This window comes from Gallus gallus, chromosome 6 (assembly GCF_016699485.2).
Source record: "Gallus gallus isolate bGalGal1 chromosome 6, bGalGal1.mat.broiler.GRCg7b, whole genome shotgun sequence".
NCBI classification, from domain to species: Eukaryota; Metazoa; Chordata; class Aves; order Galliformes; family Phasianidae; genus Gallus; species Gallus gallus.
Window position 1 is genome coordinate 23010452 of NC_052537.1, and position 16048 is coordinate 23026499.

General features: G+C 52.6%; 1 protein-coding gene across 9 annotated transcripts in view; it reads left to right on the forward strand.

Moving 5' to 3' along the window:
* The window catches only part of HPSE2 (heparanase 2 (inactive)), an 85992-nt gene that overhangs the window by 60148 nt on the left and 9796 nt on the right, over positions 1-16048 (forward strand). For 7 of the 9 annotated variants that reach the window (XM_046943186.1, XM_046943184.1, XM_046943183.1 and 4 more), the window contains 5 exons: positions 1920-2089; positions 2552-2723; positions 9119-9166; positions 14244-14337; positions 15909-16015. In XM_046943186.1, coding sequence (XP_046799142.1) covers positions 1920-2089; positions 2552-2723; positions 9119-9166; positions 14244-14337; positions 15909-16015 — 591 coding nt within the window. Of the gene's footprint in view, positions 1-1915; positions 2090-2551; positions 2724-9118; positions 9167-14243; positions 14338-15908; positions 16016-16048 lie in introns of all 9 variants that reach the window. The other 2 variants (XM_025151816.3, XM_025151814.3) reach the window with 1 other exon arrangement.

Below are 16048 nucleotides of genomic sequence, written 5' to 3' on the forward strand. Positions count from 1 at the left end.
ATGGCAATGGAGACATCAGATGGGCACAGGGGGTGGGCAGCTGGTGCCAACTGGACATCGAATCTGTTACGGTCTCCTTTTAGGGTTGGTGGTTCACTTCTGCACCATCCCATGGTGGTTTTGCAGCTTGGAAAGTCGTGGCAGAGCACGAAATGCACGTGGCATCTCTGTGTGCAGGCGCACAGGAACAGAGTGAGTGTCGTGGGGAAAATAGAATTTCACAGTGGCAGGGCCTGTGCTGGGGCGAACAGGCTGCTTGTTTCCTCCGGTCGATGCATGGAAAATCAATTCCCAGCCCTCTAAGGAGACTCCTAAAGAGAAACAAAATCCCTCCTGTAGCATTTAAGAACTACGGCTGTTTTGCACTGGTGAAAAGGTTTTGTTTTTATCAGGGGAGCTGCAGGTGACACCTTTCTGCTGTCCTCCTGTTGTCATGGGGTTGTCTATCTTATCCCCTTCACAGAAACGTCATTTCAAGCACAGCTTTTTGCCTGGGGGTCTGAAGTAAATGAGTATTAAGTAACTGTATCTGTCTCTAATCCACTAAGCATCCAGAAAACCAGCTAATGTGCCTGAGCCAGTGGGATGAATGCATTAGGTTAATCTAACTCAGCTACTTTTCACTTAAACAACCAGAAGCATTACAGAAAAAAAAGGCCGTAGAAGGATTAGCGATTTCTTTTCCACATTTTTCCTTTCGCCTTCCCATGCCTTTGCTGCAATCTAATAAACAACGACTCGGCTGAGTTCTGTGAGCCTCCTCATGCGCTGCTTTAAAAATTAGTTTACTCTCCTCAGACCTCAGGGGCAGCTCCACGTTTGCTGTGGCTCTCAGGGACCAGGACAGGTCACAGTGCTTCTCGTGCCACCTGCATGTGGTGTGGCACAGCAGTGGCACAGCACCGCTGCATGCCGGGTCTCCTCGCTGTCCCCTTCAGCTCCGATGGCCGCAGAGGTGCACAGCAGCACCTTAGTGCCCTAGCAGCTCTGATGTATGGATTGTGCTCTTTACTGGCAAAGTGTAAGAAGATTCAGGGCAGGCTGCCTGCACCCTTTGGGTTTCTTCCATTGAACATCAGGTTACCGATAGCGGTTCTCGATGTGCGCATTTCCTCTTGCAGCCCAGTCCAGGTCACGGTCACCTCGCTTGCCAGAGAGAACTCGATGTGCAGTCGTGTCAAAAGCCTTAAAAATCATCAAGGTATAAGACCTATAGTGGTGCTATTGTTCTGTCAGGTGAAGGCTTCAGCATGGTTTGTTCTTGACACATTCCTGTGGCTGTTGATCATCTCCTTACACCGTGTGAGTGCTGCCAAGCAGCGTGGTTGCTTGCCCAAGCTGTCTCCAGGACTTACTGCTCCATAGCCCTCAGCCTGCCCTCAGCCTCCCCATCCCCGGGGCTCCGTGGCTCTCAGCACTCTGGGAAGCCTGGGGGCAAGGGTGGGACCCAGAGCCAACGATGATCCCAAGACCCAAGAGCAATACCCATGGTGCTGTCACAGTGTGCAGGAGGTGACCCTGAGCCAGTGGTTTCTTCTGCAGCTCCTCTCCTCCCCACGGCTGTCCCAGAAGCGGTGCCAGGTGGGATGAGCTCAGGAGAGGCTGGTATTTCTTTGCCAGGAGCAGATGAAAAGAGACATTATAAAGCCTCTTGTTTCTGGTAATGCTGCCCCTAGCTTCAACACAGCGGTGGAGAGCGTCCAAGTTCCATGCTGGAAGGAGTGTAGCCCATGCCTGGAATCCTATCCCAGTTTCAAAGGTCAGGTGCACTTCTGCGGTTACAGATGTCACAGGGATGGCACCTGACCCCAGTTCATCCACACAGGAGCTGAGGTCTGATGGACAGCAGGATCATTTGAACCTCCCTGGAACCGGCTTTCATTTGAATTACAAGCTGTGTTTTGTTTCTTCCCAGCCAGGTCTCTAGACAAACTCTATAACTTTGCTGACTGCTCTGGCCTTCACCTGATCTTTGCACTGAATGCTCTGCGTCGAAATCCCAATAACTCCTGGAACAGCTCCAATGCGCTCAGCCTGCTGAAGTACAGTGCCAGCAAGAAATACAACATCTCCTGGGAGCTGGGCAACGGTGAGTGTGGGAACAGGGCAACCTGGGAATGCTGAGCGGTGTTCCCTTTGGGAAGAGGACATCCGTGAGTCCCAGGACACTGTGGATGTATGTTCAGAGGGATTTGAAGGCTCCTGCTTTAAGGTAGCATGGCTGGACCTGGGGTGGGCAGAGCAGCAGCTGCATGGACCTGCACAGCAGCTGCAGTGCCAAGGGAAGCAGGCACCCCCTGGGCACAGGAGGATGATGCAAGGTGCAGGTCCTCACCCAGCCCATAGCCAAAGGGGCTTGCACTGAAGGAGAAGCCTCCACAGCCTCTGTTCAACTGGCACAGGAGAGTGGTCACAGCCCACATCCACTGCTCAGCAGCTCCGTGCTGCTGACTGATCTGAGGAGCCGTGTGACAGCACATGAGCTCTCTCCAGAAGTGGAGATGGAAGCACAGAGCTGGCAAGCCTTGCCCATCTGCTCTTATTTTCCCAGAGCCCAATAACTACCGGACATTGATTGGTCGCTCAGTGAACGGCAGCCAGCTGGGGAAGGACTACATCCAGCTGAGGAGCCTCCTGCAGCTCATCCGCACCTATTCCAGAGCAAACCTCTATGGGCCGAACATTGGGAGGCCCAGGAAGAACGTCATGGCTCTCTTGGAAGGGTAAGTGATGTTGTTTAGTTTGGGCTGGGCCAACTGCCATTCCCCAAGCACTTCCAGTGTTTCCCAGTTACAGGAAGACTGAGGTGCTCACCCTGCTGGGATGCAGGGATGCAGTTAGAGGCTGCTGCACAGCTGCAGGTTTTGGGGCCAGGAGGTGGGTCCTGGCACCACTTTGCTCTTCCTATTAGGTAGCTGCTTCTTGTGCTTTCGCCATCCGTGCAGAAGGAGAGCTGGTAGTGCCCTTCTTCACCGCTGCTCCATCCTGGCCAGGACAAGCATTACAGCGCAGAGGATAATGTATGGCACAGAGCCATTGACAAAGCGTTTCTGCTCATGATTGCTCACATTGATTCTGACCAAGTTACACAAACAGTTTTTCCGCTTGTGGCACAGAGATTCAGATCCCTTTCACCAACAGAGTTCATGACCTGTCTGGGAAATGCCCTTTCCTCCCTTCCTGCTGTCCCTTGAGGAAGGCTTTGCCTGCCACACTGTACCTGGCACCATTCAGTGCCGTGATGCTGTTCCACCAATACATCCCACAGTCACACCCCTGTGACTTCCGTTGATTATACTGACCCTCTGGCTTTTGCTTCTTGGTTTCTTTTTCATCTCTTTAGGTAAAAATGGTACTCAGGAACGGACAGCGATGCTGGGGTGGGTCTGCTGGTGTATTCTTAAACTAATGGATAGGAGAACCAGCAGGTCTGGAGTTTGGGGAGGCTGAAGGGAGGAGTGTGGGGAGGGAATGGTGACAGTGAGGGACTTGGACAGCTGGAGGTGACATTGGCCAGCTACAGGAACCAGGGAGGTGTGGGAGCCTGCTGGCAGCAGGAATGGGGACCATGGGGACCCGAAGACCATCCAGCAGAGGGGAAATTCCCTGCAGGACTGTAAACAGAAACTCCAGCGCAGGGGGCTGGACAGGGGGAGGTGTAGAAGGGACTCTGCTGGGAGCAAAGCTGGGTCTCACATTCATTAACATCTGCATGAATGATCTGGCAGAAACAATAAACAGCACACTGATGCGGTCCCCGGCGAGGCAGGCAGGGAGCAAGGGCCAGATTCTCAGCTCTGCTGCAGCAGCACACAGAGCCCATAAAGCTGGTTGACCCAGCTGTGAGGCCGGCATCCCTAACACTGCTGGCAGCCAGCGAGCAGCCCCTTCTGGGCACCACGGCTGCATCCACGCTGATGCCAGGTGGGCACTGCAGCCCCAGGGCTCACTTGGCAAAGTGAGAGCGGCTCAGGGAGCTGCAACGTGCTGTAGTTGCCTTGAGCAGCAGGAATTCTATTAGCACCAGGCAGAGCAGGCTGAGGAAGGAAAACAAGAGGGATGGGAGCCAAGGAGCTCTCAGACAAGGGGAAGTCCTGCTGCTGTGTATGCCCTCTGCATGTTGCTGCAGGGTCGCAGGGAAGGAGATGGCAGAGCAGTACAGCTGGGGGTCTCTTGGCTCCAGAGCCACATGTTGGCTGAGGGGTGGCCCAGGAGTGGGGTTGTAGTGTGCTACATGGTGGGAAAGGTAGTGGAAATCCATATTTGAATGAAAGGGAATTGGGTATGTAGAATGGTGGGGGCTCTCCAGACCACCAGGCTGATCAGAAAGAGCTGCAATGGGCATGTCTATTCTCTAAGATATGTACTGTTACTTCATTGCCATCCCTGCCCCTGTGGCCGAGCCTTGTGTCCTGCACCTCATTCCCAGTGCCTGCAGCTCATGGTGAGCAGTCCATGCCTCCAGCCTTGCAGCCAGGGGTTCTGTGGGAAAGAACCACAAGTTTCTCTCCATAAAGACCATCATAGTATTACCAGGCAAGGCTTAAAGATGAGGAACGAGTTGGATTAAATGAAGACAAGGAGTTAAACGCTCATTTGCAGTATTTGGAAGCAGAGTTGCAAAATGACAAACAAATAAAACCCAGTGCCTAAGCTGCCTGACAGCACGAGCTTTATTCCCAGCAGCTCCCTGAGGTCTCTTCAGTGCTCTCAGATTGTGCTGCCGAGAGCTGTCTGCCTTCTGCAGGAGCATCACAGTGCTGGTCCATGGGCTGTGCCTGCAGCCGTCACAGCCAAGGCTTGCCTCTGGAGATCCCAGGTGAGCCCCACAGAAGCCAGCAAGCAGGAGAAATTTCAGGAGGTGCTTTCAATGGCAAAACCATCTCCCCACCTTGTTGGAGCACTGTGAGTGGTCCGTGCAGTACTCGCAGGGGATGAAGGCTGTGGAGCAGATCAAGTGCGTGCAGTCCATAGTTCTGATATATGAGAGCTACAAAGTTTTGCTCTCATTTAAAAAAATGTGATGAACAGCAGAAGTCAAGTTGGTCAGAAGGGATACTAAATTGGAGGTTATGGTGTGGCCATTAAGGCTGGAGAGGAGAGATGAGACAGCCCAGCACAGAAGGCAGGACAGCTGCCTTGGACTGGGAGGAAAGAAGTGCACAAGTGAATTTTAGTGAGATAAATGGTGGAAAGGAGCTGAAGAAGGAAAGAAGAGCTCAGAGAGAGCAGGGAATGATTTTCAACAGTAGAAGAAAACAGAAGCTGACATTAGGTGCTCTCCAGGGAAAGCCCCGTGAGTTATCTGAGTGGGGAGATGCTCAGAGAAAAGCTTCTCAGTGTGAAGCATTATGTAAAATCACAATTCCCAGTTGCATGTCCTGTGTTCCAAACATTGCAGTCTACTCTTGAACTGTTATTTCTAGCAACCACGCCGAACTTATTCTTTATGTCTAAACCTTGTCCTGCAGCAATGGCAGCGTCAGCACAAACAGTGCCTTGCTCTCTGCACCAAGCTTTGGCCTTCTCAGTGATGACAGCACACCCTTCACTGCTGGGGTGCAGGCACCTTGCATGGGGAAATGGCACAGAGCACGTGAGTGCCAGCTGGGGCTGCCCCACAGAGCAGAGCACTGCCACAGGGATGGGCTCAGCAATCCCTGCTGCATAGGAGGCAACAAATGGGGAATGGGGAAATGTGAGTGCGCAGGTGCAAGAGGGAATTTCTCCAGACACGACTCACAGTTGAGTTTGATGAGGTGTTAATTAGACTATTCATGCAGCCTGAGCTGTCAGAGAGCAGGCCACCTTAGCTACCTACTGCGTCTGTGGGTACAGGAATCCCAGGGCTGCTCAGAATTTGCCTGGGGAAAAAAAAAACAAAGTGGGATTCTAAGGAGTTAAGAAAGATTTAACAAAGATTTTAACAGTAGATCAGGAATCAGACACGAAGTTCATGCATCACTGAATCATATATTCAGTGCTGGAAGAGTAGAAACATGAGGGAAAGCTATTAGGATGCTAACATATGTTAAGGCTCATGCCGTCGGTACAAAACATAATAACCTTTTGCCCAGGTGGTCCCAAGGACTGCTGGCATCAAGGGTGGCAGAAAATGGCTCGGTGTCCCCATCCCATGGAGTCTGCTGGTCCCAAGAGCCATCCCTCAGTGCTGCATCCCCTGTGGGGGCGGCAGGGGCTGAACCAGGATACAGAGCAAGAATTCCGTGGCAAAAACGAAGCCCCAAGACAAGTAACTGATGATGCGAAGGGAAGAATACTGCAGCATAAACTCAAATTCATGTATCGTTACGCTTGTGGGTGTGCATTCATAAATACGTTGAAATGCATTCATAGATACACTGAAACAGGATGTGAAGAATGTGATGAGGCATTTTGCAGCTGGTTTTATAGCGGGAGCGAAGATCTGAGATACAAGCAAAGGGTCTATCTATTACTCTTTCAGGAGGAAAGAGTTAAGATAATCTTTCTAACTGAAACTGGATCTGGATGGCTGGAAAGCCGAAATCACCATCGCCTGTACAGGGAGAACACAGCCAGTAAGACAAGAGGCAGATGAGATGATAGCGCTGCATGGGTACATGGTGTGCCTTCATCCTGATTGCTATCTACAATCTCAGTCATTCCATCTCAGAAAAGGTGTAATAGAACCAGGAACGTTACAGAGATGTGCAGAGGTATGCGATGCCTTCCACGTGAGCAGAGATGAAGTAGGCTGCTCTAAGCTGGAGCCACACAACGGGTGCTGACCCCATTTGACTTGTAAGAAAGGTGGTGAGGCAGAAAAGTCCATGCAGATAGGGGCGTGCAGTCCTCCACAGCCTGGCCATGGCCTCAGCTTTCCAGAGCCAGCTCTTCTGGTAGCAAAGCCATGGCACAGCTGGCTTGCGTAGTTCTCCAGGGCGTACCAGACGGAACAACCCATGGTTGTGAAATCCAGCTCTGGGAGCCAGACGGTGCTAAACCACTGGGAGGCTGTGAGGTGGTCATTTGTCTCTCTTCTGCAGCTGCATTCTTTGCTACAGGATCTTTTTTTAATTTATTTTTTAGTTTTTTATTTCAAGGTTGACAATCAGCAATTACCTTCATGGGAAAGAGATTTCCAAACGCAGATGGCTCTTTAATGTATCAGGAATAAGCCTAGGAAGTTCCAGTGGCTGGAAGCTGAAGACAGACACATTCAGATGAGAAATAACGTACTTGGAAGCTAATTAGCCATGGGAGCAATTTGCGTGAGGTTGCACTGGGTGCTCCATGATTGGTGGGGATTGAATCAGGACAGGAGATGTATTCTCTCCCACCTGCGGGTTCTGCCCCATCAGCTTCTGAGGATGTGCAGAGGTATCTGCCACGTGGAAGCCCAGCCAGGGATGCTGCAGTGGCTGGGGCTGCCACCCGAATTATGGGATGTTGCCCTAAGCAGGCTCCTAGGGGTGGCTCAGTGCATGTGCACCTCAGAGTTCAGCGGTGCTCGCAGAGCCCAGCGTAAGGAAATGGCAGATTTACTGCACCAGCGTGGAGCATCTGCACGGCACATGTGCAGGGATCTGATCCATGCCGGAAGCCTCTGGTTTGCTCTGCCTGCGTGGTGCTGCACATGTGCACATCGCACAGCCCAGGAAATCCCAGACAGACGTGTGCCAGCGCTGGTCGGACTGCAGGTCTGCATGGTTCTTCACTGGCCTCGAAATCCAGGGTTTGAGCAGCACAGGTGCTACGGGAATAAAGGGATTAATAACATCTGCATTCCTAAGCTGTGGATATTTGAGTACCTGTGCACCGCTGGGTCTCCACCTGCACGAGGCTTTCATCTCTGGCTCTTGCAGTACCACTTGTTGGCTATTGAGCTGATGCAGGTTCCCAGAGCCCGAGTTATCCAGTGTGCTCCATGCGCAGCTTCATCATCGAGGCTCGAAGATTTAACAGGAAATGCTGATCTGTAACTTGCAACAAACCTCCATTTAAAGGTAGAAAGAAAAAATAGACACAGAAAGCAAAATTGGGTAGTTATGCATCTTTTGAAAACGAGTCAATGTATTTCACTCTCATGGGGACAGAAAAGGAAAACTAAGAGGTCTGTTAGTTTCCTAAGGAGACAGAGTGGATAGAGGCACTGCTTCTGCCACTCCAGGGATGCTGGAGGCTGTGGGGTTTTGCATTCAGTCCCACACAAAGACTGGGGTGTGCTGGCAGCGATATTGCAGGCACGGTGCAAGCAGTGAGTTCTGCAGGGGAGCATCCTCAGCAGGTGCCCTCTGTGGCTGAGTGTGCAGCACTGTTGAGCCAGGCGCCCTGCATGAGTGGTGCAGGCTTTGTGCCTCTTGCTCTGTCCTGCTGCCCTGTATGGCCAGGGAGGAGCCGGCCCCAAAGCCACTGCTCTGCTGCCCCTCATAGGGACACAAAGCGCTGCTGGAGAGCGAGCCTGGGAACTGACAGCCACTGCACTGCTGGGCGGCAGGAGCGGGGACGCATCAGTGCTATTACAGCACGTTATTGTTTTTCCATTTCTAATTGTGTCTCTTCCCTCCTGTCCGCAGGGATTTATTACCTCTGCCTTTGCCAGTGTCCTCTTATGCTTCACAGGGTCCAGATGCCCTTTCGTCCCAGTCTATAATTGACTATCGTCATTAATTTAAAGTTAGAATGATTGTTTCCGAGCTATATTTAGGCTGAAGTTTGCTGCTCTTTTTTTCAGACCCGATTAGAGGTTTGCGTGCTGCAAAGCTTGCTGGCTGCTCCTTCCTTCCTTGCCAGCTGGCCTGATCAAACATCCCATCTCTTCCCACAAACCTTCTCCTTCCTCTCCCACCTTTGGTTGCAGGCCAGATGGGGGCAGTCGGGGCTGCAGGACATGCAGCTCCCTCCATTGGGCAGCGAGAATCTCCGTGCACCCCTGTGCTCCTCGACCTCTGTCACCAAAGAGCATCGTTGTGTTCTCTTGACCAAACTAATGGCTCCTATTGCTTGTATACATTCTAACCTTCAGAAGTGACTGTCCTCGGTATCCTGTGATGTAGGTTGTTTTAGCATTTCCCCTTGCTTATGGGCACCTGTGACAAGTTTGGACTTACACGATTTCTTCCTCTGTTTTCTGTAGGTTCATGAAAGTGGCTGGCAGCACAGTGGATGCTGTTACCTGGCAACAGTAGGTATTCACCATTCCTTCTGCTTCCCTACACTAATTGCAGCGATCTGACAGGGTCCGGAGCAAAACGAATGGGCTGGCTGGGTGTGGAAGGGGACAAATAGTAGGAGCCACCTCTGCCGTCCTTGTCCTTTAAATAGGAAAAAGAGGCATTGCCCCCTTCTTCTGCAACAAACAGAAGTGGGCATGTTTCACCTCCGATGGTTGCAGCTGAGGCAGAGGCTAAAAACATGCCTGCCCACTGGAAACCAAGCCCCATGGCAGCTGGCCCAAAGCTAGGCTGATGGCACGCACCTTGGGAAGGAGAAGGATGGGTGAGACCTCCCTGTGTCCTGAAAAACTGCATTTACCTTGAGCAGAGGAGTTGGGATCTCAGGTCCTGGCTGAGCTTGTGTCCTCAACTTCAGCTTAGCGCTGGGCCTTCAAGGGAGCTCAGGCTACTTTGCTGGAGTGGAGCGTGCCATCTCATCCCCTCCCATTCAGGGTATCCCATCACCTGTCAGCGCTGCTGGTCCCCTCCTGGCACTCGAAGTGTACTGGCCAGGTTATGGGGGCATTTGTTCCCCTCCCACAGTTCCTCTTGTAAAGCCCACCTAGAGACCTACACTTAAAAAGAGCTCAGTGGTTTTTAAGGCATGAGGTTTTCCTCCAAGTAAGCCCAGGGGTTCTGTGTCGGTGTGTTAACCTCAGAGCCTCCTGCAGAAGCAACTGTCTGCATCTGAGAGTGGTTTATGGCAGCAGCCCTGGTGGTACCCAGCAGGTCCCATTCCTGGGGAGCCACGTGCCTTGCCCTGCTGCTCTGCTACCTGGCTCCTCGGGCTTCCCTGAGGCAGCAGCTCAGTGCAAGCAGGGCAGTGGGGTAGCAGAGCGTTTGGAGTGGGATTTGTGTTACTTACAGACTCACGCTGTGCAATGATGATCTATGCCTCAGCTGGGAGTTTGCTTTTCATGATTACACGATGTGCTGATCGCATTTACTTAGCCCAGGAATTCGCTTGCTGAAACAGGGCTTGATGGCTGGGCCAAGCCCTTGGATGCACTGCAGGAAGAAGCGGCCAGCCTTTGTGCAGGGAGCTGCGGCTCAGGGACCCTTCCCTTTGGGACCAGGTGCTGCGGGCAGGTGGGCGGTGTGGCTGGGATGCCACTTGCTGAGCACTTCCCACCCAGGTACGGGAGCCGGTGCTCCCCCTGCCTGGGCTTCCAGCATGGGAGGGTCGCACCCGTCTGCCTTTGTGAGGACTGACAATAGCCACAGCTCCGATCTGGGCTTCTGTACTGTTTATGAGTGAATGTCAAAACAGTGTCTCATCCCTCTGCTCCAAACAGCAAAACAAAACAAAACAAGCTCCTTTGTATCCAAGAAGAAAATTATTAGCAGGAAACTGAACTGCTGTCTAACTGCAAGTATGAGCCTTTCTGTTCCAAACCCTGATGTTCTCCCGGGATATTGGTTATAAATTTGTCAAATCTGTTACTCCTTTGAAAAGGTTGCACTCTATCCAGAAGGGGAATTGAAAAGGGAATATATTGCAGGGATCCCTATCCTCTGTGGAAACACACAACCGTTCCCTTCTCTCTGAAACACATCTGAGAAGTGACACTGGGTGTAAATAAGCAGGCTTGCCAATCTTTCTTAGTATGGTTTCACTTACATATGTAACTCAGCATGTGTGCCTCCCTCTTCAGAAGTAGTGTGTTGCCGGAGAGGGATGTGTGAATGGCTCAGAAATGTTCAGGGAATTTCCACTAGCAGAGGGTGTGGCAAATAGGACCGACAGTGGCTCGGAGAGTTTTGGCATTTCTTGTGTAATTTAGCTTATGGTTTGGTTATGAGTGAATGCTCGGTTTATTGCTGACCCCCTCAGGCTTTGGATGTGGGTTTCTGCAGCTCACAACCCTTCCCACAACCCCATCTCCTCTTGGCTCTGCTGCAAAGCTTGGTGTCCTGCACGCATTGAAGATTCATTGTCTCCCTAACCTGCAGCCATGCCCTGGGCCCCTTCCTGTGTGTCACTCTATGGCTGGTTTTCTACCTGAAGCGCTGTGCAGAACCCAAAGTTCTGCAAATCTAATGGGCAAATCCTTGTGTGAGGCTGTCTTTGCAGCCCACAAATCTGCTTACTTGCCTTGCAAGTTTGCATCTTCAAAGCCATGGGCATCTATCCCTTCTAGTCTTTGGACAATATGATGTTACCTTCCAATATGGAAAGTCACTCATTCCATGTGGCAAACTGGGGATACCGTGCACATATGGGATGCTTCTTAAAGTGCTTTGCTGGGCTGAGTTTGGATGACATCTCTCTGGCCTTGGCATATGGAACAGTGGCAGAGCACAGGGCTGCCTGTGTCAGCAGAGATGTCTCCGTTTGGTGGCAGTTGGTGTGATGCTGGCAGTGAGGCCGGTCCCGTTCACGTCCCCAGCAGGCTGGTGCCCTAATTCCTAGCAGACTCTCCCCGTAGCAGCAGGCAACAAAGTAGATCCGGAAATTCCTGAGCTTTGGGAAGTGGGCTTTAATGTAATTAACTGCAACAGAAGAAGAGGTCAGATAATAGGGGCAAAGGTTCCTCTTTAAAATGAAAGGGAGGTAAATGAAACCAGCTGCCCAGGAGCCAGTGCACTGCCTTCATTAAACTCAGCGTGATGCTCTTGGTCCCGTGCAGCAAGTTGTGGATCTTTCCAGAGAAGCGTGACACGGGCGGTGTGAGCCCAGAGGTGACAGGACTGAGGTGTGCTGGGCTGACAGCAGTCACCTGGGGCAGCCATCAGGCCAGGTGGCCTCCTATGCTATGGAAACCCATGTGCCCTGTGCCCACGCGGCCTTTGGGGCCAACCTTGGCACCACACCATAGCCAGCACCCACCCACCAGCCTGTGCTGGTGCTGCTCAGCTTGTCCCAGAGCTCCACGAGATCCCAGCCTAGCTGGGGAAGCTCCAGCCCACCCCTTTGGCCTCGGATCACAGTTCTTGTGCAGCTGATGCCATTTTCCCTCTTAACCACTTTCGGGTGTTGAATGTACCTCTTGGTGCCTTGAGAACAGATCTCTGTCAGCCTTACAGAAATCATGGTATTGTCTTCAGGCTCTGCTTAAATACCCAAAGCCATGGTGCTCTCTCCTTGCTGCCTGGGGTATGAGCTACCGGCAAGATGCCCTGAGACTGAAGCAGCAGGTTTATTTATCCCTGTGCCATCCCCTGTTTCTCCAGGTTGTTAGTGCAGGTGTGAAGTGCCCCTGGTGGTGGCTGTGCCCCAGGGCTGCTCCTGGTTAGAGCGAAGATCTTGTCCTCTGCTGTAGGCTGAGCTCTTTAACTCCATCTTCTCCCACCTCATCCAACCTTCCTTTTATGGCCTTGCAGCCAGTTTTCAGCCCAGGTGATGGTGGGTTTTTTTCTGGCCGCAGCAGTCCAAAAAAATCATTTCTGTTCAGTTCTTAAGTGCTGTACTAAAATCCAAACATCTGCCATCCCCAGAGCCTGCTGCTTTGTAATTTTGTCTTAAAAAGTAATCTCTGTAAACCCCCTCGCTGCCTGCTGCTCACAGGCCTGCTGTCCTCACAGCAGCCAGCGGTTCTGTGTTGTATAAGGGTTGATTTGAACAACGTCGAACACTTCCCAAGTTCCTCTCCCTGAGAAACTTTCTGCCCTTAGCACTGTGCTGTCAGCACAGATGTGCCAAAATGCCTCTTTCCTACTTCCCCCTGTTACAAAGGGTTGGAGTGAAGCCAGAGTCTGGCTGGCACGATGCTGAGTTTTTTTGGGGGGACAAAGCTGGAACTTCACACCTGGGAGAGGATTTGCAGAGGAGATCCTTCATGTTCAGGGCATCTGCAAGTTGAGTCTGTAATTCGTCTCCGTTCTGGGCCAGGCAGTGCTGGCTGCTCGCCTTCCCCTGCAGCCCTGCACAGCTCCAAGCACGCTTACCCCGTTACCTGATCACTGAGTTGGAGCAGCGAGAAGCTAAAATCCTCTCCGAGCGTTCATGCATGTTGCACGTGTTCTGCGTGTCCTGGCCAAGACTGATTCAAGCTGCAGCATCCTTTGGGGAGGCTCCTGCCCTGGTGTGCACCCCTGTACCCATGTGGGGAGGCCCCGCAGCTGCTGGCTGCTCACTTTGCTAATAGCATCCCTGCAAGGAGACGTCACTGCTGCCTTTCTCCTCTGCTAGATTCAATCTCAGAGTGACAACAGCACTCAGCAGTGGGCTGCTCAGTGCTCATGGGGCCTTGCTTTGGATGAGATGCTTGTCATAGAGAAACCACACCTGTAAAGGAGTTGATACTTCTAGGAAGGTGAATCTGTTTTTTCACACCCCCAGACAACAAGTGGAGCATGCGACCCCTGGTACATATGTATCTGTCTGCAACAGCATCCCTCCAATCGCATGCATTACCAAAAAGCCCTGCTTCGCTTTTCTTATCCACATCTCCACATTTCAAGCACTGAGGGAGCCTCTTTCCCCACCATTTTTCCAGCATCAGTGCCAAAGATTGTAGGGCAGCTCACAGAACCCCCAATGCTGCAGCCTAGCATGCCTCGGAGAGACCCAAGGGGACAGAAGTAGACACTATAGGATTTGTGCTCCCATCCTGAGACCTCCTGCCCCTCTGCATTGCCTCACCTATGGCTGCTGTGTGAAAGGTGCCAGCACTGATCACTCCTTCAGGACAAGATGTTTGGGACCAACTCCAGTGCAGGATGTTTGCGCCCCAAAGATGGATTGCTTCACCTTATGTCCTGGAACCAGGAGCCAGCACTCAGGCATTTCAAAGCCTTCCTCCCACACCTGGATGCAGATGATTCGGATTCTGATTGGCAGCGCTATAACGATGTTTCATTAAAGTGAGCACGTGGAGAGCAGGGATCCCCTGGATGGGAAATACTCGGTGCCACGTCCAGGGCAGCAGGCACTCCTATATGAGCAGGAAGAGGGATGCAGGAGAGGACATAGCACCTCTGCAGAGGTCCTCTGCTGGAGGGAAAAAGGCTTCTTGGTGTGAGACAGCAGTGGGATGGAAGGACACGGACTGGGGCAGAACTAATGCCAGTGGTTTCATTCTTGTCATCTTGTTTTCCTTGCAGTTACTACATCGATGGCCGAGTGGCCAAAGTGACTGACTTCCTGAAAACACGCCTGCTGGACACACTGTCCGACCAGATCAGGAAAATCCAGAAAGTGAGTGAGTGCAAAGAGCCTGCAAGGGTGAGAGAGCACTGTGCCCACAGCACTGCAGCTCAGCGCCTGGGCTGGGCACTGCTCAAGGTGCAGGGCTGGTACAGCATCCCAGTGCTTGCAGGGTGGGGTGGAGGGATGGTACCTCCATCCTGGGGATGGGGGAGGAGATGGGGTAGCAACCTGGCCAGCCCTAGGTGTCTATTACAATTCCAGGGTGATTTGTGATTTGCTCTGGACAGCGTGGCATGCAGTGAGCCACTCCATCCCTACCACCCACAGGACAGCTCCAGGCTGCAGCCACTGTGTAAGAAATGGGGACTTTGGGGGTCCCCTGCTTCAGCTGCTGCAGGGACCAGGGCTGTGGGCAGCTCAGCTGCCAGTCCCACAGCAAAGGATGAACGTCCATTAAGAGCAAAGTGTTTTGGAGTGAGAAGACGTCCTCTTGTCTGTCTTGTCAAGGTTTTCATACTGTACCAGTCACCACTATGTCTCGCTGCTGTAATTCCTGCAAGAAGAAACTGTAGGATGAGCAAACAACTCAAAGAGGCCCCAGGAAAGGGGACACATGGGTTGGCACAGCAAAAGCAGAGGATAGGAACTGCTTGCTGTGTCCTCCGGCATGAGCTGGGGACCATCCCCATACATGAGCGACCCACCTATGGCAGGGAGCATGGGTTGGGCACAGGGACAAGCATGGGGCACAATCCCAACCTGCTCTGCACTAAATTGGTGATACACGTCTCACTGCTGGGGAAGGTCATGGGACTGCCAGGAAAGCCATGGACAGCAAGGTGGGGACATGGTGCAGCCCTGGGAGGTCCTGGTCCCCATCCAGCCCCAGACCCGCAGCAGTGAGGAGCTGCCCTCTGTTGGGTCTGGGAAGTGGGAAGAGCTCTCCTGGGAATGCCAGTGTGGCTGAGCAAAAGCACAGTGCTGGGTGCTAATAGCCTCCAGCTTGGCTTAGAGTCCGTGCATCCTGCCGGGGCTGATTAGAGCAGCTGGGCTTGTCCACTTCCCTGTTTTATTGCTTCCTCTCTGACTGGGGAAGGTGGCGGGCTTAGATAATTACAGGCAGGATGCCAACACCTCTGGGGCTTCAGTCAGGGATGTCGACTCTCACAGGCTGTGAGTGGGAGGCAGCCCAGAGCTGGCGTATTTAACAGCTTTGAGGGATCCCAGTCCATCCAGCACATTCCAGTGCTCCTCACTAATGGGGCAGGATCCGTCAGGCTGTGCAGCGCGCTCCCGGGCTGCGGAGCTTGCAGACATCTGGCTGCAGGAGCTCATAGCCTGGCCTGGAGAAGCGAGGTTGCTGGAGAGGAGAGGATTCATTGTGTGGTGGCTGTGCATCTGGAGCCCCTGGTGCTTTGGTGCCCAGCTGTGGCTGCCCCGTCCCACGTTGCTCCCACAGTGGCTGCTACTTCCCCTCCCATTGCAAGCCGCCAGGGTGCCCCCGCCGCAGTCTCCATGTTGAACACAGCCATTACACAACGGAGACGTGCAAATTGCACCTGCCCTGGGGGGGAACAGGAGAGAGGTGCTGCATTTGATGTTTGTCGTCTCCTGCGCAGGTTGTGAACGCATACACACCGGGCAAGAAGATCTGGCTGGAAGGCGTTGGTGCTACCTCTGCTGGAGGCATGAACAACCTCTCCGATTCCTATGCGGCCGGGTTCCTGTGAGTGACACCAGCTCCTGGCACGAGGGCACT